The sequence below is a fragment of the Tachysurus vachellii genome, chromosome 5 (assembly GCF_030014155.1).
Source record: "Tachysurus vachellii isolate PV-2020 chromosome 5, HZAU_Pvac_v1, whole genome shotgun sequence".
Lineage (NCBI taxonomy): Eukaryota > Metazoa > Chordata > Actinopteri > Siluriformes > Bagridae > Tachysurus > Tachysurus vachellii.
In genome coordinates, this window is record NC_083464.1 from 3,960,001 (window position 1) to 3,987,165 (window position 27,165).

The 27,165-nt window shown below is 38.5% G+C and overlaps 1 protein-coding gene across 1 annotated transcript in view; it reads left to right on the plus strand.

Moving 5' to 3' along the window:
- The window catches only part of LOC132845518 (myosin-IIIa-like), a 55,396-nt gene extending 41,104 nt beyond the window's left edge, over positions 1-14,292 (plus strand). The window contains exons 6-7 of the mRNA XM_060869540.1: positions 13,122-13,198; positions 14,143-14,292. Coding sequence (XP_060725523.1) covers positions 13,122-13,198; positions 14,143-14,292 — 227 coding nt within the window. The remainder of the gene's footprint in view (positions 1-13,121; positions 13,199-14,142) is intronic.
- The last annotated feature ends 12,873 nt before the right edge of the window (positions 14,293-27,165 follow it).

Genomic DNA, 27,165 nt, shown 5'->3' on the forward strand with positions numbered 1-27,165 from the left:
ATGACCTTGAGCTCATGCCAAATTCATTTAAATTCAATAGTGCAAGAAAGACGACCTTCATAACTTTTTACATAACTTGGGACATGCAAATTTGTACGAGTGCAAAATGAAGGCAAATGATTCTCTTTCTGTGTTTCTACTGCTACATCACCATGATGTTGATTATTTTCCTGTAACAGCATGTGCTTTATTTTAGTGTTTAATTCCTTTGTTATTACACCAATTCAACAATATTTTTTTATTTAAAAAAAAAACCCAATGTCTTGCTGTTTATATATTACGTTTCATGTTGCAGAACATTTGTTTAAAAAATAAGCTGTGACAAAGTTCACCGTATTTCTTTACACAATTGAATTAATTTCATTTCAGTTCGATTTGCATATCACTTTACAGAAATTGTTACAAACCAGAGGCAATAATGGTGAGAAATAAGAGTAAGAGAGGACTGAAACTGAACCTATCCTCATACTGTGTATATATATATATATATATATATATATATATAATAATTATAATATATATATAATTTATATATAAATTCCATAACTGTGCTTTATGGTAAATAAATAAATAAATAAATAAATAAATAAATAAATAATAGTGCATATATATATATATATATATATATATATATATATATATATATATATATATATATATATATATATATATATATATAAATTATATAATGAAAACCCATTTTTAGAATAAAGTCTGAATTCATTCTGCTGTTTCATCATGAGTTGCATCATCAATATATATTAGTGAGAATGTTCCAAAAGCAGCCATAAAACCCAAGCCATGACACTACTACCACCACCATGATGAGCCTTTGTGATGAGCCTGTATGTTTTGGAGCATGTACAGAACTTTATTCTTAGTGTCAGAGCTTTTGTGGATCATCCTTTAATTTATTGGTGGAATCCAAACTGGATTTCTGATTCCTGCAGCTGAAGAGAGGTTTGGATCTTGCGTATGGCCCATATGTCTCAAAGTATTCTTTGCATGGCGGATCATGAGACCTTCACACCTTCCCTGAGGAGGTTGTTGATGATGTCACTGAATGTCGTTTTGGGGTTTTTCCTCAAAATTTTTCTTCATGCTGTTTCTGTCATCAGCTGTTGTTGAATTTTTCGGCCGACCTGTTTCGATGTCTGGCTGTTAGTACACCAGTGGTTTCTTCCTTTTTCGGGACATTCCATATTGTGGTTTTGTTTATGCAAAAATTGTAGGCTGTGAGAACCTTTAAATATTTTTTACATAAAACTCAAAAGGGCTTAGAATCCAGTAAGGAGGGAAATGATCAAGGGGTCAGTTGAAATCATCATGATCCAAGGATTAATGTGGAAAACGAATTTGATTCCTCTGTCAAATGGTTCAAATATTAACAGCAAAAATAGCTCTTGATATTTGACCCATTGGTGGCACTAGAGGCATTGGTGGGTGGAGGCCAAAATTGGTGGAATCACTACTGGCACTATTCACAAAGAGTGTGTCAAATTTCACAATTTTTTACTATAAAGTTCTTCTATAGTCTCCAACCTCCATGGGCTTCCACAAATTAACATTGGCATTTATAAACTTTGAAGAAATTTGATCTATTTAAATAGACGTTCATAAGCTTTTCAATGGACTTCCACGGGTTTCTGTAGACGTTCATAAGCTTTTCAATGGACTTTCACAGGTTTCCATAGACGTTCATAAGCTTTTCAATGGACTTCCACGGGTTTACATAGATGTTCATAAGCTTTTCAATGGACTTCCACAGGTTTCCATAGACGTTCATAAGCTTTTCAATGGACTTCCACGGGTTTCCATAGACGTTCATAAGCTTTTCAATGGACTTCCACGGGTTTCCATAGACGTTCATAAGCTTTTCAATGGACTTCCACGGGTTTCCATAGACGTTCATAAGCTTTTCAATGGACTTCCACGGGTTTCCATAGACGTTCATAAGCTTTTCAATGGACTTCCACGGGTTTCCATAGACGTTCATAAGCTTTTCAATGGACTTCCACGGGTTTCCATAGACGTTCATAAGCTTTTCAATGGACTTCCACGGGTTTCCATAGACGTTCATAACCTTTTCAATGGACTTCCACTGGTTTCCATAGACGTTCATAAGCTTTTCAATGGACTTCCACGGGATTCCATAGACGTTCATAACCTTTTCAATGGACTTCCACTGGTTTCCATAGACGTTCATAAGCTTTTCAATGGACTTCCACGGGTTTCATAGACGTTCATAAGCTTTTCAATGGACTTCCACAGGTTTCATAGACGTTCATAAGCTTTTCAATGGACTTCCACAGGTTTCCATAGACGTTCATAAGCTTTTCAATGGACTTCCACGGGTTTCCATAGACGTTCATAAGCTTTTCAATGGACTGCCACGGGTTTCCATAGACGTTCATAAGCTTTTCACTGCACTTCCATGGGTTTCCATAGACGTTCATAAGCTTTTCAATGGACTTCCACTGGTTTCCATAGACGTTCATAAGCTTTTCAATGGACTTCCACGGGTTTCCATAAAAGTTCCATTAAACTTCCATGGATTTCTATAGAACTCCATAAAGTTCCATGAACTTACAAATAGAATTTACATTTACATTTACATTTACAGCATTTGGCAGACGCCCTTATCCAGAGCGACGTACATAAGTGCTTAAATCTCTAACATTGAATACATTAATGCTGGCTCAGTAAGTTACATACTTAAGATACCATGAGTTTAAAACATTTGTTCAAAGTTACAATGACAAAGGTGTGTTTTTTTTTGTTTTTTTGTTTTTTTTTAAATGCAAAAGATAATGAAAGAAGTGCTAGTTGAAGTGTTTCCTGAATAAGTAGGTCTTCAACCGCCGCTTGAAAATAGCCAGTGACTTAGCTGTCCGGACCTCTAGGGGAAGTTCGTTCCACCACCTTGGTGCCAGTACAGAGAAGAGTCTTGTAGTATACTTGCCTCTTACCCTGAGAGATGGTGGAACCAGTCGAGCAGTGCTGGTAGATCGGAGGGTGCGGGGTGCAGTGCGAGGTGTTATGAGGGCTTTGAGGTAAGAGGGAGCTGGTCCATTTTTGGTTTTGTAGGCCAGCATCAGTGTTTTGAATCTGATGCGTGCAGCTACCGGAAGCCAATGGAGGGATCGCAGCAGCGGGGTGGTATGCGAGAACTTTGGCAGGTTGAAAACAAGCCGGGCAGCTGCATTTTGGATCATTTGCAGAAGACGGATTGCGTTCATAGGTAGACCTGCCAGCAGTGCATTGCAGTAATCCAGTCTAGAAATGACAAGAGACTGAACAAGTACCTGAGCAGCCTGTGTGGACAGAAATGGTCGAATCCTTCTAATGTTGTAGAGAAGAAACCGACATGAGCGAGTCACATTAGCAACATGAGAGGAAAAGGACAGTTGATTGTCCATGGTTACCCCAAGGTTGCGAGCTGTGGCTGAAGGGGAGATCAGATCGTTGTGCAAGGATATAGCAAGATCATGACCTGGGGATGAATCACCTGGGATGAAGAGCAGCTCAGTTTTGCTAGGATTAAGCTTTAACTGATGAGCAGTCATCCATGATGAAATGTCTGCCAGACATGCAGAGATCCGGTCAGAAGCTGTGGCATCTGCAGGTGGGAAAGAGAAGATAAGTTGTGTATCATCAGCATAGCAGTGGTAAGAGAACCCATGTGAGGAAATAACTTCACCAAGAGAGTGAGTATACAGGGAGAAAAGAAGAGGACCAAGTACTGAGCCTTGTGGGACGCCAGTGGAGAGTCTGCGTGGAGCAGATGTCACTCCCCTCCATGTTACCTGATATGAGCGTCCTTCCAGGTAGGAAGCGAACCATTCCCAAGCTGATCCGCAAATCCCAAGACTCCTGAGGGTGGCTAAGAGAGTCTTATGGTTGAAAAAAAGATTCTTAAATAATGAATACCTTCAATGAGTTGGTGAATTTTTTTTAATTACAATTTTTAAACACCCCAAAGCCCAGTTTTCACACTTTATCAGAGCAGTACTGTACACACTACCTGCCCTTCAACACCTTGCTGTTTTAATCAACTTCTGCTAAACATTTATGCTAATCTCACACCCTGAACAGACTCCATTATGTATACTGCAGTGTATTCATGAAAACGAACGTGGCCCCACTTTCCCCGAACATGACGCTGCCGATTGTTATTATTATACCGTGTGAACAGAGACTTATTACAGAGAGGTTCTAGCTTGTCGTGCATGGCGTCTCCCTTCTAGGAATGTGATATGTGTGCCATTTTAAAGGAACATTGTGTTTTAGACGCTTTAGACACTCAAACAAAAAGTGATTGCGTCATTTTCCTTGTGTGTGTCTGAGTGTTTGTGTGAGTGTGTGTGTGTTTGAGTATTTGTGCTTAATCAGATCTTATCAGTGTATCACTTTAATAATACTTTACATTGTTCCTGCAGGAAAAAAATGCTCATTTCTTTTCCAAGAACTTTTCCCTCGCAGTCTGTTTGCTATATTATATCTGTTTGGTGTTCTTGAACATCGCAATTTGCAAAGCATGCTCTGATCGTCACGCTCTTCTGCTAAGCTCTACGGTCAGATTGACTTTGGCTACGTTAATGAAGCATATTTAGTCGACGCGTGGGTCAGAGAAACAAAGGCTACATGTAAATGTTTTTTCATTAAACCACCTTTTTACATCATCATGCATTACATCATGATAAGCCTTGTGCTTGCTGACTCTAAAAGCTTTGCAGATGAGTTTCTAATAAATTGCTGATGTTGTGGGTAGAAAAGTTTTCACAGTGAAATAATTTTCATCACGGATTAACATAGTTTGTTTTACTGCTAGAAATTAAATTAAAAAAAAAAAAAAATCAGGAAATTCAGTCTACTTGTTGAATGAAAGGATGTTAACAGCAAGAGTTTAGATCAGCCCATTTAATTGGCATGATGTTGAGCAATTCTCAGCCATATATGGTTTATATTCTTATATTATATCTTCCCATGCTCTTTTTTTGTTGCGTCTTGCAATTACTCTCCTCTCCTCTCTAAAAACTTTATTAATGTTATTACAATGTTATTTTTCCCAACATAATTACTATAGAATAAAAAAACAATACAAACGTGAAATCCAACACAAAGGAAACAAATAGAGGAAGCGCAACATACCATAATATAAATGTGTCTGCAAGTGGTGATTAAGGGGGCCAAGCACTTTCTATTCCTACTCATTAGTGACAAAGAAGGACCACCAGCACTTGTTTCCAAGGAGTGATAATAAATATGAAGGCAAAACATAAACCATTAATTAGATATTACCTCACTTCCTGTGTTCTGTCTTCCCTAAATTCCAAATGACCTCAATTCTTGTTTGTTGGTGTTAGGTCTCATTGCTAAATGTATGTTACAAGAAAATAAAGAAATATAAGAAATATGTCCTTACTTCGTGTTTCGTAACAAATCACAAATACATCGCTTGACATCTTAAGAATCTTGATTTGATGTTCGTTTTGATGTGAGGTTCTTCACCAACAATGCTTTGCTGTCAAAATTCGGTTTGGGTGTTATAAATGAACTGTCTGGAATATAGAAATACATCATTTCATGATGATTTCATGATTATCACTCACTCACTCACTCACTCACTCACTCACTCATCTTCTACCGCTTATCCGAACTACCTCGGGTCACGGGGAGCCTGTGCCTATCTCAGGTGTCATCGGGCATCAAGGCAGGTTACACCCTGGACGGAGTGCCAACCCATCGCAGGGCACACACACACACACTCTCATTCAGTCACGCAATCACACACTACGGACAATTTTCCAGAGATGCCAATCAACCTACCATGCATGTCTTTGGACCGGGGGAGGAAACTGGAGTATCTGGAGGAAACCCCCGAGGCACGGGGAGAACATGCAAACTCCACACACACAAGGAGGACGCGGGAATCGAACCCCCAACCCTGGAGGTGTGAGGCGTACGTGCTAACCACTATGCCATCGTGCCCCCCGATTTCATGATTATGCTTTACAAATTTTTTGATTTAAAATTAAAAAAAAAGAAAAGAAAGAAATAAAAAGAGAAAAACAGAAGGGTCACTATTTGAAGACAGAAAAACCTTTTTTATTTTAAGTTGTTTTTGTTTAACTGTAAAAATAAATAAATAAATGAATTATTATTATTATTATTATTATTATTATTATTATTATTATTATTATTATTATTATTATATGCATTAGTATCATTATATCGTATGCACAAAATAGCATGTTTGTGTCTTAAGAACAATAAAACACATTTAAACAAAGTCTTTCAAGTGTGACGGTCTCATGACCATTCAGCCACTCCTAGTTGTCACGACTCTATTGCTAGCATCTGAAAGGTGTGTGTGTGTTGTGCTTGACTCGTACTGCTTTTGAATGTCCCTTATCGATAAGAATCTTCCGATTGGTCTGATCAAATTTGACACTTGTGTTTGTTGAGACAGCTCTCTGCAGTCCTCCAGGCACAGTCCTGAGATGTTTCCGATTTCTCCGTACAACAGTTCCATTTTCCAGCTTCACTGTGTATGATCTGTTGTTGGCCATTCTTTCAACCTTTGCCGGCAACCAATGTGCTCTGTGTTTCGTGTCCAACTGAACTCTTACTTGTTCACCTTCATGCAGAGGTCTAAGATTTTTCGCTCCTCTGTTGTAGTAGAAGGCCTGTTTGTATTGGTTGTCTTTCACAGCCTGCTCCGTGTTCACAACATCTGGCTTCAGAAGACTGTTATGTGTTGGCAGTAATGTTTTAGTTCTCCTGCTCATGAGTCTTTGGGCAGGACTGGCATTGAATCCCTGAGATGGGGTGTTCCTGTGTTCTAGAATAGCCAGGTATGGGTCAGTCTTTGCTCTCTTTGCTTTTCCCATGAGCTGTTTGGCCATCATTACCACATACTTGGCTTTGCTGTTGCTTTGCGGATATGCCGGAGATTACGTCACATGTCTAAATTCCCAAGCAGTGCTGAACTGTCTGAATTCCCGAGAGCCGTACTGTGGCCCATTATCAGAGATTACTGTGTCTGGAATGCCGTGTCGTGCGAAATGGGCCTTTAACTTGTGTATCAGTGCTCCTGAGCTTGTATCAGGGAGACAATCAATTTCCCAGAAGTTGGAGAAATAGTCAACTTTGATGAGATATGCTTTGTTGTTAAATGAGAATAAATCTGTTCCCACTTTTGCCCAAAGGCCTCATAGGAATGTCATGTGCACACATAGTCTCTTTCATCCATAGTCCTGCAAACAGCACATTTCCTGATGTATGCTCTGATAGCAGCACTCATCCCAGGCCAGTATACACAGTCTCTTGTTCTGCGCAAGCAGCTTTCAATGCCTACGTGTGATGCATGAATTCTCTCCACAATCTTGGTCCTCAGCTTTGCTGGTATTAGAGCTCTCTCTCCTCTAAAAAATCACTCCATCTTGCACACTGAGCTCTTCTCTTACAGAAAAGAATTGTCTTGCCTCTTCTTCCAGCTGAGTTTTCTCCTCTGGCCATCCCTGGACTATCACTTTCTTCAACAACTGAAATGTCTCATCCTTAGCAGTTTCTTTCTGTATCTTTTCTAGAATCACTTCTGATATGGACAGGTACTGTAGTGCAACATGTTGATTGTCTCAATTTCTGTCTCTACTGATCCCTCTGCAGCACACTCTGGTAGGTACGCTCTGCTGAGAGTGTCTGCTAAACGCATTAGTCGACCAGGTACATAGACAACATTAATGTCATATCGCTGTAGTCTCAAAAGCAGAAGTAATCAAAAGTAGTCTCTTAGGTGCAATGAGCAATGGCTTTCTTTGTCTCTAGGGGTTTGTGGTCTGAATGCACTTCTACTTTCCTCCCGTAGGTATACTGGTGGAATTTCTCCATTCCAAAAAGGATTGCCAGGCATTCTTTTTCTATTTGAGCATATCCTTTTTCTGTCGATGTAAGGGCCCTGCTGCTATAAGCAACTGGTTGTCCTGCCTGCAAAAGTGCAGCACCCAGTCCTGACTCCGAGGAGTCACACTGAAGAACAAGGTTGTCATCTGGGTTGTAGTACTTCAAAACAGGTGCTGAGGCAATCATTTGTTTCAATTTGTTGAATGCTTCTTCCTGTACATCAGTCCACTCCCAAACAGTGTCTTTATGTGTCAGTTGTCTCAATGTGTCGCAGCTGTCTGATAAGTGTGGGCAAAATTTGGACAAATAGTTCACCATACCTAATAGTCTCTGGAGTCCCTTCACATCTGATGGTCTGCGCATCTCCACTATGGCTCTCACCTTCTCTGGATCAATATTTTGTCCTTCAGAAGTCAGTCTGTGTCCAATGTATGGCACCTCTTTCTGTCTCAGCTTGAGTTTGTTGAAGTTTAGTTTGATGTTTCTGTTTCTACAATGGTCCAGCAGCTGTCTTAGTTTTGCGTCATGATCTTTCTCAGCTGCTTCATCATTGTCACCTTCTCCACAGACAAGGATGTCATCTGCTATTATCCGGATTCCTGGGAGCCCCTCCAATGCCTGAGTCAACCTGTGTTGGAACACTTCAGGAGCAGGGCTGATCCCCATGGGCATTCTAATCCATCTATACCTGCCACATGGCGTTGTGAAGGTAGTGAGATACAGTAGCTTGACTCTTCTGAAAGCCTTACAGTATGTGCCAGAACCCGTCCTTCACATCACAAACGGTAAAGACTCTCGCTTTGGTCAGATCAGGAAGAACATCATCTATGGTGGGCAAGGGAAAGTGTTGACGCTTTAGTGCTTTGTTAAGTGGTCTTGGGTCAATGCAAATTCTTAGCTTTCCAGATGGTTTCTTCACCACCACCATGCTGCTAATCCAATCTGTGCTCTTTTCTACATGAGCTATGATGCCTCTCTCCACCAGGTTTCCCAGCTCATCTTTTAGATGTTTCATCAGAGCCACTGGAACTCTTCGCTTTGGAAGCCTCACTGGTTTAACTGCAGGATCCATTCCTAGGTTATATTCTCCTTCCAGGCATCCATCTCCTTCAAATACATCAGCATACTCTCTATACATGTCACTCTTGTCCCACTGATCCTTTCCTTTGCGACTCACCGTTGTAACAATATCATCCATCGCCATGATATTTTCATGCTGTATTCTTACCAGATCCATTGCTTGCACGGCCTTGTTTCCAAGCAGGGGCTTTGACGAGCTTCCCTGCACTACTATAAATTCCAGCCGGTAGAGTTTTCAGTTTCTGGGGTTTCTTATATTTATTCTGCATTTTTCTACAGGTTTCAGGGTGCTCTTATTGTACATGACCAGGATCTGTTCAGTCTTTTCCATCACTGTATCCGGGTGTAACAGCCCGAATGGGAATTACGTTAAACTGGCTACACAGTCTAGTTGAAATCTTACTGGTCTTTCTCCTATCAGCATGGTTGCAAACAGTTGTTTCTCCTGCTTGTCCTCCCTCTTTTGTGAACTGAGGCTGAAGATTTCCTGAAACAGTTCCTCTTCCATTTCTGCTATACTGTTACACGGTCTGCTACACATTCCTTTTTTTGTTTTGCATGTGGTTGCAAAATGGTTCATGCCACATTTTCTGCACTGTTTTCCATAAGCTGGGCAGCTTAGTTTTTTCCACTCATGTGGTTTTCCACAGAATTTACACTTAGTCCCAGGAGTTGGTTTGACTCCCTGTACTGCATGCACTTCCTCAGCTTTCTGTCCCTCGATTGTCATCATATTCTCTTTTGACAGTTCTGATGCTCTACATATCCTCACGCATTTCTCAAGTGTCAGGTCCGACTCTCTTAATAGACGTTCTCTCACATGTGAGTTTAGTATGCCGACCCGAAATTACACGTGTCTGCCAGCACTTTCAAATCCGTAACGTATTTATCAATCATTTCACTTGAATTCTGATTTCTGGAGAAAAATTTGTACCTTTCCATCGTCTCATTCGGTGCCGGATTGCAGTGGTTTCTGAACGCGGTTAATATCCATTCCAACGTCGGTTCTCTATCAGCTTGGTGAGCAGCACATAGTGTCTTGTTCAGTTCTCTCCCTGTTTCTCTGATTAGATAATGGAAAACTTTAACCTTTGTTTTGTCATCTGCATCTGCAAGCGATAAATCCAAGTACAAGGAAAACTCCTCCTCCCATGCTTTCCAAGCTTTGGGTATGCACGTTGTATTCCAGTCAAAATTCGCTGGCGGCTTCAATCCGAATGCAACCTCCATGTTCGGCACTCAATTGCTTTCTCCGTGGTAACTTAATTCAGTCTCTCTCTTTCCTCCGTTAGTTTACCGCTGCCACTATGTTTTATGCGCAGTTCACTCTATTAATTATATCATCACTGTCAGGCGGAATCCTCGTATCTCCAAAACCGTTATTTTTCAGGAAATTAAAAAAACGCCGTACCTTATCTGCAGTGCACAGGGTTTAGTCCGCGTTGCAGTGGATTGTCTTGCGCTAAATTCCTTTCCTCAGACGAGCACCAGAACTAGCGGGGGTCAAGATTTTTTTTTCTTTGAGCCCAGTGTTTTGAAGACATTTACCTCAGAAGACGTGTTGATTCGTTGCGACTCTTCTTGAGGAGAAATATGCCGTGAAGCTCTCCCGCGGAGTGAGGAAGAGGTGGACAGTTGAAGCGTCCAATGGAGTTATGAGATTTGCATTCAAGCTATTTTCCAGACTTTAGATTGGTTAATAACGTAAAAATAACAGACCCATGTGGGGACTGACCAATAGCATCGATATGTGAAAAAATATGAAATTGACCAAATTTGGACATACGAGGTTTCCGCCCGACAGCGACGATATATTCACCCTTAAATAAAAGAGTCTCACACACGCATATTCTTCTGTGCTTTCTTTACTTCACTTCACGTGTTGGCGCATTCTAATGACGTCACATACACAACTTGTAATCCTTATACTACATGGTATGTCACATCTTGCAATCTTGCAGACCTTATATAACATATTGTAACAATAATTACAAAGATGTTTACAATGTTTTTTTTTTCAGCAGTGGCCTTAACACAATTAACTCACGATTAATTGACGAAAAACTCTCATTTAAATGTTCTTTCCTTTCTTCACACTGACAAAACTGCATGTACAATTGGTCATGGTGCAAAAGCAAACACGCTTGTTATATTGTTTCTGAGAAATTCAGCCTACACTCGCTTTGGAGCTGCTTTCTGACAGTTTTGCTGACTTATTTTTTGTTTCAGCTCTCTTTTTCTGTGCTTTTCATCTTCACACACCTCAGTACAAAAAAATGAGAGAAATCTGGTAGATAATTTACTTACATTTGGCTAAAGAATGATAAATGAGGCCTAGCGATAGTAAATAGTCCAAAGTGCTCATAATCTCCTGGTCCTCACAAAATACAGTGGATGATTGAGAGACAATATGAAACAATATATAATTGTCTTTCTGGTAAATAAAGTTAAGGTTAAAGTGAGGGACAAGTGTAGCAAAGCGATCATTAGCTAACCATTATAATGGCAGTAGAAGGTCCTCACAATGACAAAAGAACCTGAATGTGTGTTTAATAGTCAAAAACTTGTTGAGCCATGACAACTTTCAATATTTCTTTCTCTCTCACACACACATACACACACACACATACACACACACACACACACACACACACACACCACAGAAAGTTAAAAAGTAGGTCCCCATTATGCACAGTGATTACACACAAGTTTTTCCTATGTCATCCACAGACATTTCAGTATCAGTATTGGAGCTTTAACACATAAGATGCACAAAATAAGACAAAACTCATTGGCCAAAAATCATGATTATGACACACACAAATCCGCCAAAGTCCTTGTAAAAGCTTTTTCAACTGGAGACGTCATGTTGAGAGCACAGCTGAGGTCAGATACACAAATCTCCTCCTCATTTTCTTTTGCTTTCTATTCAAATGTTCTGTCAGTCCTGCTATTGATTGATAGATGTTTTGGTCCTTTGTCTTTAAAAAAAGTTCATAATTTGCCTGGAAATCGTTGTAAATGTTTAGTCAGGTCAGAGAATGCAGACAAAAAAAACAGTAATAATTCATCAGAATTCTTGTAAAGAACCTGGCACAATTAAAAAAAAAGAACGAACAAAAAAAGCTTGGACAGGAAAGGTTTACTCTAAACTATAGGTTTGGTAATATTCTAAAGATTATCACAATTACTAAAATGAACTAATTACTAATGAACATAAATTAAAAAAAAAAAACAATATTTAAAGAACAGAGATTCTTTATTACAATCCTAATTTACATATGTCCTTGAAAACATTTCATTTTTGTCCTCCACCAGGTTCTCCTGATCTGATCCAACTCATGAGGAGCTCCTCAGCTTATTATTAATTTTTTAGAAATGTTTCATACCATACAGAGAAAGCTAAATAATAATAATAATAATAATAATAATAATAATAATAATAAACAAACAAACAAACAAACAAACAAACAAATAAATAAATTACAGAAAAGTTAGGACCTGGAACAAAGGTGAAGATCTGTTGGTCAAATAAGTTATTTATCAATGAGTTAAAAAGAAAATTCCATTAAATATATGTTTAGGACCTTATAATAAAATAAAGATTATTTTTTTATTTTCTTATATTTTTTATAAAAAATTAACTCTTAGTTTCAATATATGAATTATTTAATTATTTCTTTTTAAATATAATTATGCAGTGATTATTTGTTATTAAACAATAGCTCGCCTTTCATTATTTAAGTGCTATAACTTGGTTATAAATAGTTTATTACCAAAATTGAAATTTAACATCTTCACTTATTAATTATTTAAATGTCTGTGCTTGTGTGAGTCTGTGTGTTTAAAAATATTCAAAACTTTATGCAAAATATATTTGCAGTGTTCTATGACACACACTCTATTATAATTCCAATAGAATTGTTAATAATTAACGTAATGTGAAATTCATTAGTTAATCATTAGTTAATCATCATCATCATCATCATCATCATCATCATCATTATCATACTTTACAGTTAAAACCACGCCCAACTAAACACTATGCTTTGATTGATTATGTGTTTTTGAAAATCTGTAATTCCTATTTAATAATTTGAGAAGCCCAGTAATTGGATCTTGATGTTATCTCTCAGGTGTATCAGCTCAGCTAACCAACACCCGTCTCCGGAGAAACACCTCAGTCGGTACGCCATTCTGGATGGCCCCTGAGGTAATATCTTCTTCATCCATCTTTCTTTATTTTAAAAGAAATCCCAGGCTGAGAGTAAAGGTTGTTTGTGAACGCTCTGACTGATGGAAGTGTCCTCATGAAATGTACTGTAAATTTATGAATTGCAAATAACGTTCCTGCCATGCCCACATACTTTGCATTTAAGAGGAGTGGTGGCGTAGCAGGGACCAAGTGTTTAGAAGCTACCTTCAGGTTATATTGTGGAAAATAGATCTGATCGACACTCGAGGGAAGACAAATCACAAATCACAGCTCTGACAGTGAAGAAACCTTTTTATATTTAGAGGAAAGGAATTCAGTCTAAGGAGTTTTTACGGTCGAGGAAGGAGATACTTTTTTTTCCTGAGAGAAAGGACATACCGTGACATCAGGTAAAATATACAGTATAGTGTCAGTTACATATTATCAACTTTGAACTATATTCACTTTCTGAGGTTTGTACTTCTTTTTAATGACTTTTATTCTGTATTCTGTGCTAACAAAAGGAGAATAATTTTCAGCTAGCTGTGTTTTCCAAACTCTATACGACGTAGAATACAAGTTCAGCCGTTCTTACTTTATCTTATTATCATACACCTAATATGACACAGAGACATGTAACCTGGTCATAAACTTGTTATTATCTTTATTAAAGCCGTGTGGATGATAATTCAGGTCTCATGTTGCTAACTGCCTCAAATGAAGCACATTTTGGTGAGTCATCAAGATTCCAGGATCTCGTCCTAGACTCTGACTCTTATTATTATTCAAATAATAAAAAAAAGCTACACAGACCACACCTTTCTGTCATTGTTTATCGTGATTAAAAAAATAAAAATTACAAATATTCCGCTTGCGTTAGCAATAACTGTTACATTAAAGTATTTTCATCTAGCTAGCTGATTTATTCTATTTCATTTAGTTGTTATTAATGGTTATTACAGGTCATAGCGTGTGAGCAGCAGTTGGATTCAACATACGACGCTCGTTGTGACACCTGGTCTCTGGGTATAACCGCCATCGAGCTGGGAGATGGAGAACCACCCCTGGCAGACCTATACCCCATGAGGGCTCTCTTCAAAATCCCAAGGTGACCCTCTCTCAGTTACGACAGTGTAACACGCTTCAAACCAAACCCCTCGAGTCGCTGAAGCTCTGCTTTGATTTCCTCCCTCTTTTCAGTGAAGCTTTGTTTTATTCTGAATAGAGATTGCACGTCGAGATTATTCCGACGTTATTATTATTGTCGGCTCATTTGAGCTGCTCTCAGGGAGTTTGTGTTACACTTCCTATAGGAACATGGCTGACTCTCTGATTCATGTGCATCCTCAGGCATCTCCGCTAATGGTTTTGTGATACTCGTACAGTAGCTGCTTTTAGGATGTTCTCGCTCACGTCTGCTCCGCTTGTCATACCGTATGATTTCTGTGGCCCAGAGGATAAAAATCACATCGATAAAATACACCTCAATATTTCTGCTTCAGATATAAGTCTAGATTTGTGTGCTATTTCAAAGCTACGTGAAAATTACCTATGCATACATACAAGGTGGAGTTCAAATAAAACATAGGAGTCTTGAGATATCATGGAAATTACGCTAGATGGAGATTTTTTTTTCTTTAAAGACTTTACAGGAGACAACGTCTTAATCTGAGATCCTCCTCAGATCGAAGAGAATTTTTTATGAATAATGTTATTGTGAGCTGTGTAAACAGCTTTAGTCCTAAAAACACACACAATACACTTTTACAGTATGGCCTCACTTTAGTCTTGTGCCTATGGAACTGTAAAATAATAGAGTGTGCTGGATCAAGTGCTATTCTATGAAAGATGACAAATGTGACAAGTACAACTAGGACTATCCATGCAGCAAATTATTACCACTACTGTACATCACATTCTTATTAGATTCAATTCACAGGATACCATCTTAATATTAGTCTTTTAGTTTAGTCTTTTAATATTAGTATTTTTGTCTTACATCATTGTAGATTTGACAGCAAAGCGTCTGCATTTGTTTTCCGTGGATTAAAGGGGAGCTTGTATTTCAAGAAGCGTAAACATGCTGTAAAATCGCATAATCTAGGTAATTTGCATAATCTAAGATGTAGAGCATAGAAATGTGACTATATGGATATGAATATGAGAAAAGAATATAGAGGTGACTTCTACCTTCTTGTCTTGAAACCTTCTTGTCCTCTGCCTTCACACCTTCACTCTTTCCAACCCTGTTATTATCATCTTGTGGCATGTTGATGGTGTTTTCTGACCTTCTCTGTCGCACACACACACACACAAAAACACACACACAAAATTGCTGCACAAACACAGCAAACCATTTCTATCATATTTCGCTTGAAGGCACGTAGCTGTTGCTCATCACAGGTCTGAGGAGAAATCTTTCTGACTGAAGTTGTACACATTAACATTTCTCTCTGATAGATTACACACATTTGTGTGATATTTCCGGCTATTTAGGAATCAATGCAGAAACCTTAGATTTACTACAAGCCCTGGCCCAGGGCTGAATGAATGCATGGATGTGTAACGCAGAACCGAATATTTGAGAATAAGGCTGTGATTTTAATCCGAGTTTATTGTTTTTTGTTTGTTAAAATTGTTGTTGATTAGTAGATTGGGTTGTTGACTGGAAGGTTGGGGTTCAAGCCTCAGCACTGCCAAGCTGCCAATGTTGGGCCCCTGAGCAAGGCTCTTAACTCTCTGCTCCAGGGGGGCTGTATCATGGCTGTCCCTGTGCTCTGACACCCTAACCTACAAAGTTAGAATATGTGAAGAAAGAATTTCACTGTGCTGTAAAGTATATGTGACAAAATAGAGGCTTGTCTCTCTCTTTCTTGTTGCAGGGGGGTTTGTGGCATCATGGGCTTTGTTTTATTGTTAGTGGGTCACATGATCATAAAATGAATGTACTGTAGGCTCTAAAGCTGCAGAGAACTCAGAACTTGCTTAAAGGCTTTTGTGACTGACCAGTGAAAGATGGTGCATGTTTTTTTTAATGCCATGTTTTTTGAAGTTGACTTGTTTTTGGCAAGAGAAAAGAAAAGACTGATTACTCTTTTTCTCTTTTTTTTTAACTCTTTTTTAGACTCTTTTTCTACAGGATGTCAGTTCAGATAGATATAATATATCTATATTATCTAGTGTTATTTCTACTGGAGTGAAATGATGGGTTTGGACTGTGAATTATTCCATTAGCCACCTAGCTTTTTACCTCTCTCTCTCTCTCTCTCTCTCTCTCTCTCTCTCTCTCTCAAGCTGTTAGAGAGAGTTATCATCTAAAAACACAGACAGCAGAAAGAGGTCCAGCCCTGCAGTCTAGCCCAGATTGAGCTGTCTGATTTAGGCAGGAATCGCCTGCATGCTACCTCCTGGTGCTTGATGGGAATGAGACACAGCCAGAGCAGGAGGAGACAAACAAGCCTGAGGCAAAGGAACAAATAAACATCCCTGAAAAGAAACCCTTATTGGGTCAGACCCCATAAGTACGCTGTAGGTCTAAAAATCGCTACGATCGCTCATCAGTCTTGTATATATCTAGATCTAATAATATGAGGTCATGTCCCTGCTGCTGTAATCGTAAACACTGTCCTGTAGTTATTCCAGGATATTTATTTACTGACGGCTGTAGTATTCAGTCCCAGCAACTTGAGCCCAAATGTTAAGAGTGTTACAAGAGGTAACTTATAAGGGATGCGGTAGCTTAGTGGTTAAAGTTTTGGGTTAATGATCAGAAGGTTGTGAGCTCAAATCCCAGGTCCAACAAGCTGCCATGGCTGGGCACCTGAGCAAAGGCCCTTAACTCTCAGCTGCTCAGTTGTAAAAGATGAGATAAAAATGTGCGGCGGTCTGGATAAGAGCATCTGCCAAATGTTATAAATGTATTCATGTTCATTGTCGGGTTACGCAGCTCCTGATTGATCCGAATAACCTGCAAATATTTCTTGAGTGGGGATGTGGTAGCCTAGTGGTTAAGGCGTTGGATTTCTGATCAGAAGGTCATGAGTTCAACTCCCAAGGGCTGCCACTGCTGGGCCCCTGAGCAAGGCCCTTAAACCTTAATTTCTCAATTGTATAAATTGTAATAAAAATGTAAGTCACTCTGGATAAAGGTGTCTGCTAAATGCTAGAAATATAAATGTAATGTAAATGAGTAGAATCATATGACACACTGTATTTCTATGGGACATTAAAACAGCTAAACCCCCAGCAAGAAACAATTAAAAATAAAAAAAAGAAAGATTAATTTGTTGCTAAATATTCATAGAAAAAAGGTTTCCCCAGTGGTTACTTTAGAGTTCTTAGCTTCCTAAATGAGTTCTGCTTGAAACTTACTTTAGAACCTTTAGAAGGTTAATATGTACTCCAAGATTGGTTCTTAGCGTCAAGGGTTACTATACTATATATGTATACACATAGTATATATATAATAAATAAATTTTGGTTCCAGCCTTCCAAAGGGGGTTGTATTTTCATTCCTTCATTCATCTTCTACCGCTTATCCGAACTACCTCGGGTCACGGGGAGCCTGTGCCTATCTCAGGCGTCATTGGGCATCAAGGCAGGATACACCCTGGACGGAGTGCCAACCCATCGCAGGGCACACACACACTCATTCACACACTAGGGACAATTTTCCCTTAGGGTTAAAGGTAATTTAGGGTTTTTAAGGGGTCTCTAAGGGGTCTCTCTTTACATCCTTCAATGTGTACTATATATGTCTAGAATTGCTTTTAGCTCCCTAAAAGGATCCAACTTGAAATTCTATCCAGAATGTCTAAGGGTGGCACGGTGGCTTAGTGGTTAGCACGTTCGCCTCACACCTCCAGGGTTGGGGGTTTGATTCCCGCCTCCACCTTGTGTGTGTGGAGTTTGCATGTTCTCCCCGGTCCAAAGACATGCATGGTAGGTTGATTGACATCTCTGGAAAATTGTCCGTAGTGTGTGATTGCGTGAGTGAATGAGAGAGTGTGTGTGTGTTCCCTGCAACTCCATCCAGGGTGTATTCTGCCTTGATGCCCGATGATGCCTGAGATCCCCGTGACCCGAGGTAGTTTGGATAAGAGTTAGAAAATGAGTGAGAGTGAGTGAGAACCTTGTGCAATTTAGGATGCTTTTCTTTCTGACGGTGCTAGATTTAAAACTTTCTCTTGAACCTTCTATTATTATTTTTTTCTGTATACTTAGGAAACAAAACTTCCTTATGAGAGGCTCATAGTGTTTCTAAATGGGGGTCTTACCTTCCTAAACTTTTTGTTCTTAATTTGTATTTTAGTTCAGGTGAAGCATTTATATTTTGTTTCATGTTGTTGAACAATATTTCTGTTCGTATCACGACTTCATGCTGAGTGAAAAAAACGTACAAGGTCAAAAGCAAATTAAACCCCAAGAACACACACCAAGTGTTTTTTTTATTATTGAGCAAACCGGTAAAAAAAATTGAATTTAAAAAACAGATATTCTATTTTGATTTTTTATTTATTTTTTTTTTTGTGTGTGTTTTTTTTTTTTTTACCTCCATGCCGTATTTTTTCCAGCTGATAAGGAAGCAGTTTAATAGTCGGAGTGTTTGTGGGACAGAAATCATTTTTAAAGCGTCTGTTACGTCTCAGTGTTTTGTAGGCTGCGTTGTGCGATAAGCCGAGACGTTTGCCCGCTACCCCTCCCCCTCTACCCCACACACACACATAAACCATTAGTGGGATGAATCGCTGGCTCGGGACTTATGACAGGGCTCTGATGCTGTCGCTGCTCGCCTGGAGCAGTTTGGGATGCCGGCGCTAAAAGGCTCTTTACACATGGCTGTAAATGATGTCTAATTAGCTGCATTGTTCAGTGGTGGCGTCGGGTCCTCTGAGACGCTGTTAAGTGCATGTGTGTGCTTATCTCATTGGGAACGACATGGCTTTACGGGAGCTCCTGATAGAGAAAGGGTTCCTTCCTAAGCCTTTGCTTGTGTATTGCCATGTGGAAAGCAACACAAATGTGAATTTATATTATTGTTCACCACCACGGACAAGGACCAACTCACCTCCACATCTGCTTCACAATAACAGAGGATGGTCTGCACCCATAAGAAGAAAAGTAATGAGAATAAGAACCTGTTAGATAAGTTCTTCCATTTGAAATGCTTTAGATCTGGAATATAAAAAGAAGGAAATAAAATGAGACAATAAATCAGTCACATAAAAATACATGCTGGAAAATATAGAATAAAATATAAAAATAACATAAATTTGAGTAAAAACAGAATTAATGTCCGATCATTTTAAATTTGTAAGTTATTTTAAGGTAACATTTTAAAATATAGCGCAAAGAATATTTATTTTACTTTATTTTTAGTGACAGATGGAGCCTGATGATGGTTTAATGGTAAAGTTAAAGAGCTGTGGTGAAAACTAGCTACAGAAATTCATTCTTTCATTTATTCATTCATCTTCTACCGCTTATCCGAACTACTTCGGGTCACGGGGAGCCTGTGCCTATCTCAGGCGTCATCGGGCATCAAGGCAGGCTACACCCTGGATGGAGTGCCAACCCATCGCAGGGTACACACACACTCTCATTCACTCACACACTCACACACTACGGACAATCAACCTACCATACATGTCTTTGGACCGGGGGAGGAAACCGGAGTACCCGGAGGAAACCCCCGAGGCACAGGGAGAACATGCAAACTCCACACACACAAGGCGGAGGCGGGAATCAATACCCCAACCCTGGAGGTGTGAGGCAAATGTGCTAACCACTAAGCCACTACAGAAATTATCCATACTTTCTAATGAAATAAATGCATGGCTTCCCCATGAGAACATTTCTAGAAAACCAATAAAAACAAAACAAAATCATGTTTCTGTCTCATACCGTGCAATGAAAGACCCCAAAATCCCAGACTCTTTGTTGTATTCACACGGAATCTCTTTAACATTCCCAATAAGCCCATGGAAAGCCATAGGAATTAAATGCAATTCCCATAAATAAACTGCATGTTCTACATGCAATTGTTATTCGTTAATTTATCTTCAGAAAGCACTTGATCCTGGTCTTGTAGTGGATCTGGACTCAATCCCAGGAACGCTGTTTGGAAAAGGCTGAATTACAGAACATCATACACGCTCTCATTGGCCAACCTACCCTTTTTTATAAAAATAACATTAAGTGGCTTCCATGAGATTCCGATGGAATACCATTAACATTTGGGAAGAACAGGAAGAACATTCCATAGAATTCCATTCTAAAATTATTTGAAGAACTTTAGTTTTTTTTTTTATCACATTTATGATTTCAGCTTGATGGGATATCAATGTATTTGTATTTCTAGTTCTCTCAAATGCTTCAGAAAGTTCAAAACTGTCTCTTATCCCACATTTTCTGTCTTTTCCTTCTCAAACAGAAATCCACCTCCGAGTCTACAGCGACCTGAAATCTGGTCCGATCAATTTAACGATTTCATAAGCAAGTAAGTGAAATGTGGAATTAGCAATTTGTCAGTTGGTGTGAAAGAGTGGGATCTTCTTCTGAAAATGTTGTATAACATAGACGAAGTCAGGACTCGTATCTGTATTGTATCCTGTGTACATATTTCCCTGCATTCATTTACGCTTTAGAATTGAAGTTGTTGAGTCGTGCATTAATATTCTGACGTTTCATGATGTCTAGTGTATGATGGCTGCCATTTTGAGAAGTTTTACTTTGCCTGTGCTTCATTAAGAAATTACTTATAGCTATGTTAGCTAGCTAGCAACATTTATTCAGAAGTATTGCTAATAGTAGAAAAGATTGTTAATATTGACTACAGAGATTCTTCTCCTCCTGATGCTCTCAAAGTTCTATCTATCTATCTATCTATCTATCTATCTATCTATCTATCTATCTATCTATCTATCTATCTATCGCTAGCCATCCATATCTATCTATCTCAAGGTATGCGTGTGTAGCCAAGCTAGAAATTCAGTTCATTTATTTATTTATTTATTTATTTATTTATTTAATTTCTTTTTTTTAATAAATGTCTATATATTTCAATATCTACTGTGTATCATATTTATAGAGACCTGAACTAAGAGTCGACCTCCTATGTGTGTGTTTATTCAGGTGTCTGATTAAAGATTTTGAGCTTCGTCCGAATATTCAGGATCTCCTTCAGCATGCCTTCATCAAACAGATCACAGGCCAAGAAGAAACTCTACAGAAACAGCTGACGGAGCTAATCGAAATCAACCACCAGATAGGAATTATCGAGAAAACCAGGTAAGGAACATAAAACCTTCCAGTGAGAGCCTACACCGCTTGTTGTAGGATCAAATAAAATCCACACCTCGGTTTGTTGATTTGAAACTAAAGAACCGCTGATACACCTAAAGTGGCATGGAGTTTAAGTCTCGTGAAGGGAATTAAAATATACGTGAACTACAGTGCTGGTTGCTCCAATCTAATTGGTCTGAAGGTGTTAACTATAAACAGCAGCTCTGATATCTAATATAGTTTATATGAGTGCAATTGTTCTATTATGTTATCATACGTTATCAGAAGGAGTCTCCAGTGTCAGGGAAAATCTTCATTGTAAATGCTTTGCAGAGGCTGGTGAAGGAGCGACTGTTCATAGCTGCTATAATGTATCTCTAGACTAATAAGTAAGATTTGTTCCGTTCCATCAGGATTTTCTGATTTTCCCACCTAGTAAAAAAAAAATTAAGCACTCCATGATTTTATGAGAATGTTGCAGTTTTTAAAAGTGACAGAGAGTTTCAGCCGATTGGAGTCGAGACGCATCACTTGATGTCACCGTGACATGCATTGACAACATTATTGCAGTTATATACGCATCATTGAGTACAGCTCTCATCAAAAGTCTTTACATATGTGTCTCACTGGAAGATACACAAAAAAACACAAGCATTTTTGAAGAAACTAAAAACAAAACAAAAAACAAAAAAAAAATGTTTTTGGCCACAACAACCTTAATAAAGATTTAAAATGTGTTCAGAACGCTGTGTTATCAGAGGAAAAACACTTCAGGATGTGCAGGTGATGAGAAATAACCTGAACCCTAACTCTGCTTCATCATCTTTGATTATTGTCCTAAAACAGCTAGATAGACAGATAAAAAGTGAAACATATGGTGATAGATAGATAGATAGATAGATAGATAGATAGATAGATAGATAGATAGATAGATAGATAGATAGATAGACAGTGGTGTTTATCATCTACCAGAAGTGCAAAAATAGAATGTACAAAGAAACAAGTTCAGATAAATATATAAATATATGTACAAGAGATAAATACATTTATGGCAGGTAGAATGTGCATATGAATATGTGAAAATGTGCATATTTTTGTGTATATAGAGCAAATAAAAATATAATTATACACTGTATGTTTGTGCAAATGTGTGTATTATAAATTTTATTTGTACAACAGTAACCAAGATAATATAGAGTGCATGTAGAGATAATTTACATAAATGGATGCAAACCAAGTTAGGTAATGAATTTAGTTATGTACATATATGATCAGATGGAGGAGATGTGACAGAGAGTACAGGGTGTACGGGTTGTACAGGGTGTACGGGGTGTACAGGGTGTACGGGGTGTACAGGGTGTATGGGGTGTACAGGGTGTACGGGGTGTACAGGGTTTATAGGGTGTACAGAGTGTACAGGGTGTACAGGGTTTATAGGGTGTACAGAGTGTACGGGGTGTATAGGGTGTACAGGGTGTACAGGGTTTATAGGGTGTACAGAGTGTACAGGGTGTACAGGGTTTATAGGGTGTACAGGGTGTACAGGGTTTATAGGGTGTACAGAGTGTACAGGGTGTACAGGGTTTATAGGGTGTACAGAGTGTACGGGGTGTATAGGGTGTACAGGGTGTATAGGGTGTACAGGGTGCATGGGGTGTACCGAGTGTACAAGGTGTACAGGATATGCGGGGTGTACGGAGTGTACAGGGTGTACGTGGTGTACCGAGTGTACAAGGTGTACAGGGTGTACGGGGTGTACCGAGTGTACAGGGTGTATGGGGTGTACAGGGTGTACCGAGTGTACAAGGTGTACAGGGTGTACGGAGTGTACAGGGTGTACGGGGTGTACCGAGTGTACAAGGTGTACAGGGTGTACGGGGTGTACCGAGTGTACAAGGTGTACAGGGTGTACGGAGTGTACAGGGTGTACGGGGTGTACAGAGTGTACAGGGTGTACAGGGTGTATGGGGTGTACCGAGTGTACAAGGTGTACAGGGTATGCAGGGTGCACAGAGTGTACAGAGTGTACAGGGTGTATGGGGTGTATGGGGTGTACCGAGTGTACAAGGTGTACAGGGTATGCAGGGTGCACAGAGTGTACAGAGTGTACAGGGTGTATGGGGTGTATGGGGTGTACCGAGTGTACAAGGTGTACAGGGTATGCAGGGTGTACAGAGTGTACAGGGTGTATGGGGTGTACAGGGTAGAACTGTAAGGTGATGAAGTTTTACACTGTTCATGAAAAACTCTCAAATTTCCAAAAAAAAAACAAAAAACGAAAAAAGAGAAAAAAACAGCAAAGGAACTTGAGCATAACCCTTTGTACACTGATCTTTATACTTAGCGGTGTCTGATTCCTCTTTAACCTTTGTTAAAGCTTTGTTGTCACACACCAGTCTGGCCAGTTCTCTCGCCACACTCCAAAGATCTGTCTGTAAACCTTCACATCATTTCCGTCCTGTAAGCAATCGAGGAAACACTGAGCGGAGGGTGAAGGATGACAGGTAGGGAATTTTGCGTCGTGTCGTTTGTGCCTTCGGAAATCTTTCGCTTCCAAAAATACCTTAGTAGTTCTGTAGTCTAGTGACTCATCAGTGTACTGTAGTGATGTGCAGTGATGTAATGTACTTCTTGTTTTTGTAAAGTTGTTCTAATAGTAATAGTAACTAATAGAATCAGCTTGCCTTCTTTTTTTTCCCCCCGGATTTTTCAATTTATAATTTATGTACAATCTCTTCAGTTCCCTTCAGCCTGAAATGTTCCGGACGATTGGATCTGATCTGATCCCAATTTTATCCACCTGTAATTGTTTACCTGAGCTGATAATAATACACGCAGGAAGCTAATCTGGGTTCTTATAGTTCTTGTTCCTCAAGGAGAAGCTTGAACACAAGATCAAATGGAGCTAACTAACTCCGATTGGAACGAAGGAGCGTGAATCCGTAGCATGGATGTGTGACGCTGACTCTTTACGATCTTTATTAGCGCTTTCATTCATTTTTAAATTAGGATGTTTTATAAACAAATAAAAAATGTCTTTAGATGGTAGAGTGTAATGTGCTTGGTTTCTACTGGATTCTTAGTTATTTTTGTTTTGTTTTGCCTTGTTACTATAATATATTAAATATCATATATTTTATATATTAATAGTGTGATTTAAAACAATAAATATGTCAATTTGAAAAAATGTTTTTAAAAGAAAACGATCGACAGCAGTGTGATTCTTCTCGAATGGTTCCAATTTTTCTCAGATACCGCGGCGATGCGAAACATTAGATTTTATATATTTTTTTATTCATTAACCAACTCTGTGCTAGAATTCTTTTTGTTTATAGCTATGTTTAATGTTGAAAATCAATGTAAATGTACATTATAGCAGCTATAAACAGCTCACCAGCTTCATTAATATTCACACTGTGAATGCACTGTTTATTACTCTAATATTAATTAATGTTAGAGATCAATATTTTATTGTTTATTCTTAATTATTTACTGTCATGAACTTTGTGATGGGAAAATTCATTTAACATAATCGCATAACAGAAAAAAACTGTAATATGTTAATAGTCTATTTGTAGTACAGTCCTGATTAATTAAGTACTGCTGGCTGTTTAAGTGAAAATAGAACTGAAATTGCTTAAAATTGCTTTCTGAAATATCCAAAGTCTAAATCCGTTCCAGTGCCTTCATGAAATCTCCAGAGTTTCCTTTACAGGATGTTTTTATGTACATTAACTCTGTTTCCCCAGTTCAGAAAAATGTTGTTTCCACCTGTTTTTGTTGTTGTTTCCACCTCTTCCTCGTGTCTCACTCCACAGTGGTGTTAACATGAAGCTCATATGAAAGTAGACACTCAGGACTTTAAGAATGTGTAGAGTTTCATCACTATTTCTGTTTTTCTCTACAACACTAGAGCTGATAGATTCATAGAAAAGTACAGATTGTTTTTTCTCCACACAGATGTTTGTATCTTCAGAGTAAATGTTGATATCAAACCCCATTTCTGCTCTCTGAGAAGCTCCGAGTGTTTGTTCATCTAAAAAGCAGCTCAGATTTCTCTTCAACACTAAAATTCAGTGTAAGAATATCAACAGAGGGACAAACACACGTCTAAAACACACCGAAAGAACAACAGAGTCCTGATTTATTTTAGAGATCAGACTCACAGACACGACATCAGACGTTTCTTTATACTGAATAAAAACGTCCCAGAAGTCACTTTCTGTTTAGTCGACACTATAGGAACGCCAGTGTACTGGAAACAGGTTACATCAAATTATTACATAAAGTTTCTTTTCCTTTTGTGTTACTAATTGTTTGTTTTGTTCGGTTGTTGTATTTTGCAGACACGAAAGAATTCACACTAAAAAAGGCAACAGCATGACGACAGACAACACGACTGACCAAGCTGAAAGCATGGAGGATCTGGCAACCCTGGAAGTGCTGGATGAAGTAAGATATTTATTTCTCTGGCACCAGATAGTGAGAACACAAGAGAGAAAGTACAAATTTCCTCCAGCAGACCAACTTCCTTTAACCATCAGATGACTGAATGAACAAAATCACTCCTTTTTTATCTCTAATAGAAGATGTGTAACGCTTCATTTTGCTGCTTTCTCTTCTTACTGCTGCTGTGATACACACGCAGGTCCAGGGATAATCGTGTAACTTCAATACAAATGAAACGGAAATAAAATGCGGTAACTTTAGTCCTGTTTGGTGTAAAGCAAGCTAGAAGGGGGCCAATACTTTATTTCTGCTTTGACATCAAAAAAGCTCTTGAATTAATAAAATGGTGTTTTTTTTATTTTGGTCAGTTTAAAACTGGAATTTATTTTTACATATTTTAAATTACAAGTTGAAAATAGAGATTCACTTCAAGAACAAAGTTATGATTATTATTTTATTATTACATGTATTATTATTTTTATATATTTATGTTTTATTTGTAAAGGATATAGAGCCTTTATCAGAACTGAATCAAATAAACAGACTAAACAGAAAAACACAGAAATAATTAACACAAAAATTATAACTGTAATAAAAATAAACTAACTGTATTTAGTTTATTTATTTATTTATTTATTTATTTATTTGCTTGTCTGACCTGTATAATTTTCTATATTATTTTTTCTGTTAGATAGATAGATAGATAGATAGATAGATAGATAGATAGATAGATAGGTAGATAGATAGATGAACAAAAGGTTTGATGTTTCCTCCATCTCTCTTTCTCTCGCACACACACAGCAGTTCTTATATATGGAGTGTTGTATAAATTAAAGAAAATGTACATTATAGTCATGTGAAAGATCACGTCATGCAGTGTGTGTGTGTTTGTGTGTATGTGTGTGTATATAACGTGTGTTTGTTTCTTTATAAGAACACAGTGACTGAGCAGCTGCAGAAGCGTTATGCTAACGAGCAGATCTACACGTATGTGGGAGACATCCTTATCGCCGTCAACCCCTTCTACAAGATTGATCTGTACACTCCTGAGGTGTGTGTATGTCTCTGTGTGTATGTGTGGGTGTGTGTGTGAGTGTGTGCGTGTGTGTGTGTCTGTTTGTGTGTGTTTGTGTGTGTGAGTGTGTGTGAGAATGTGAGTGTGTGTGTGTGTGTGTGTGTAAGATAGAGAGAGTGTGTGTGTGTGTGTACAGAGGAGACCTCCTCCATATTTCATTATAGATAACATCATCTCT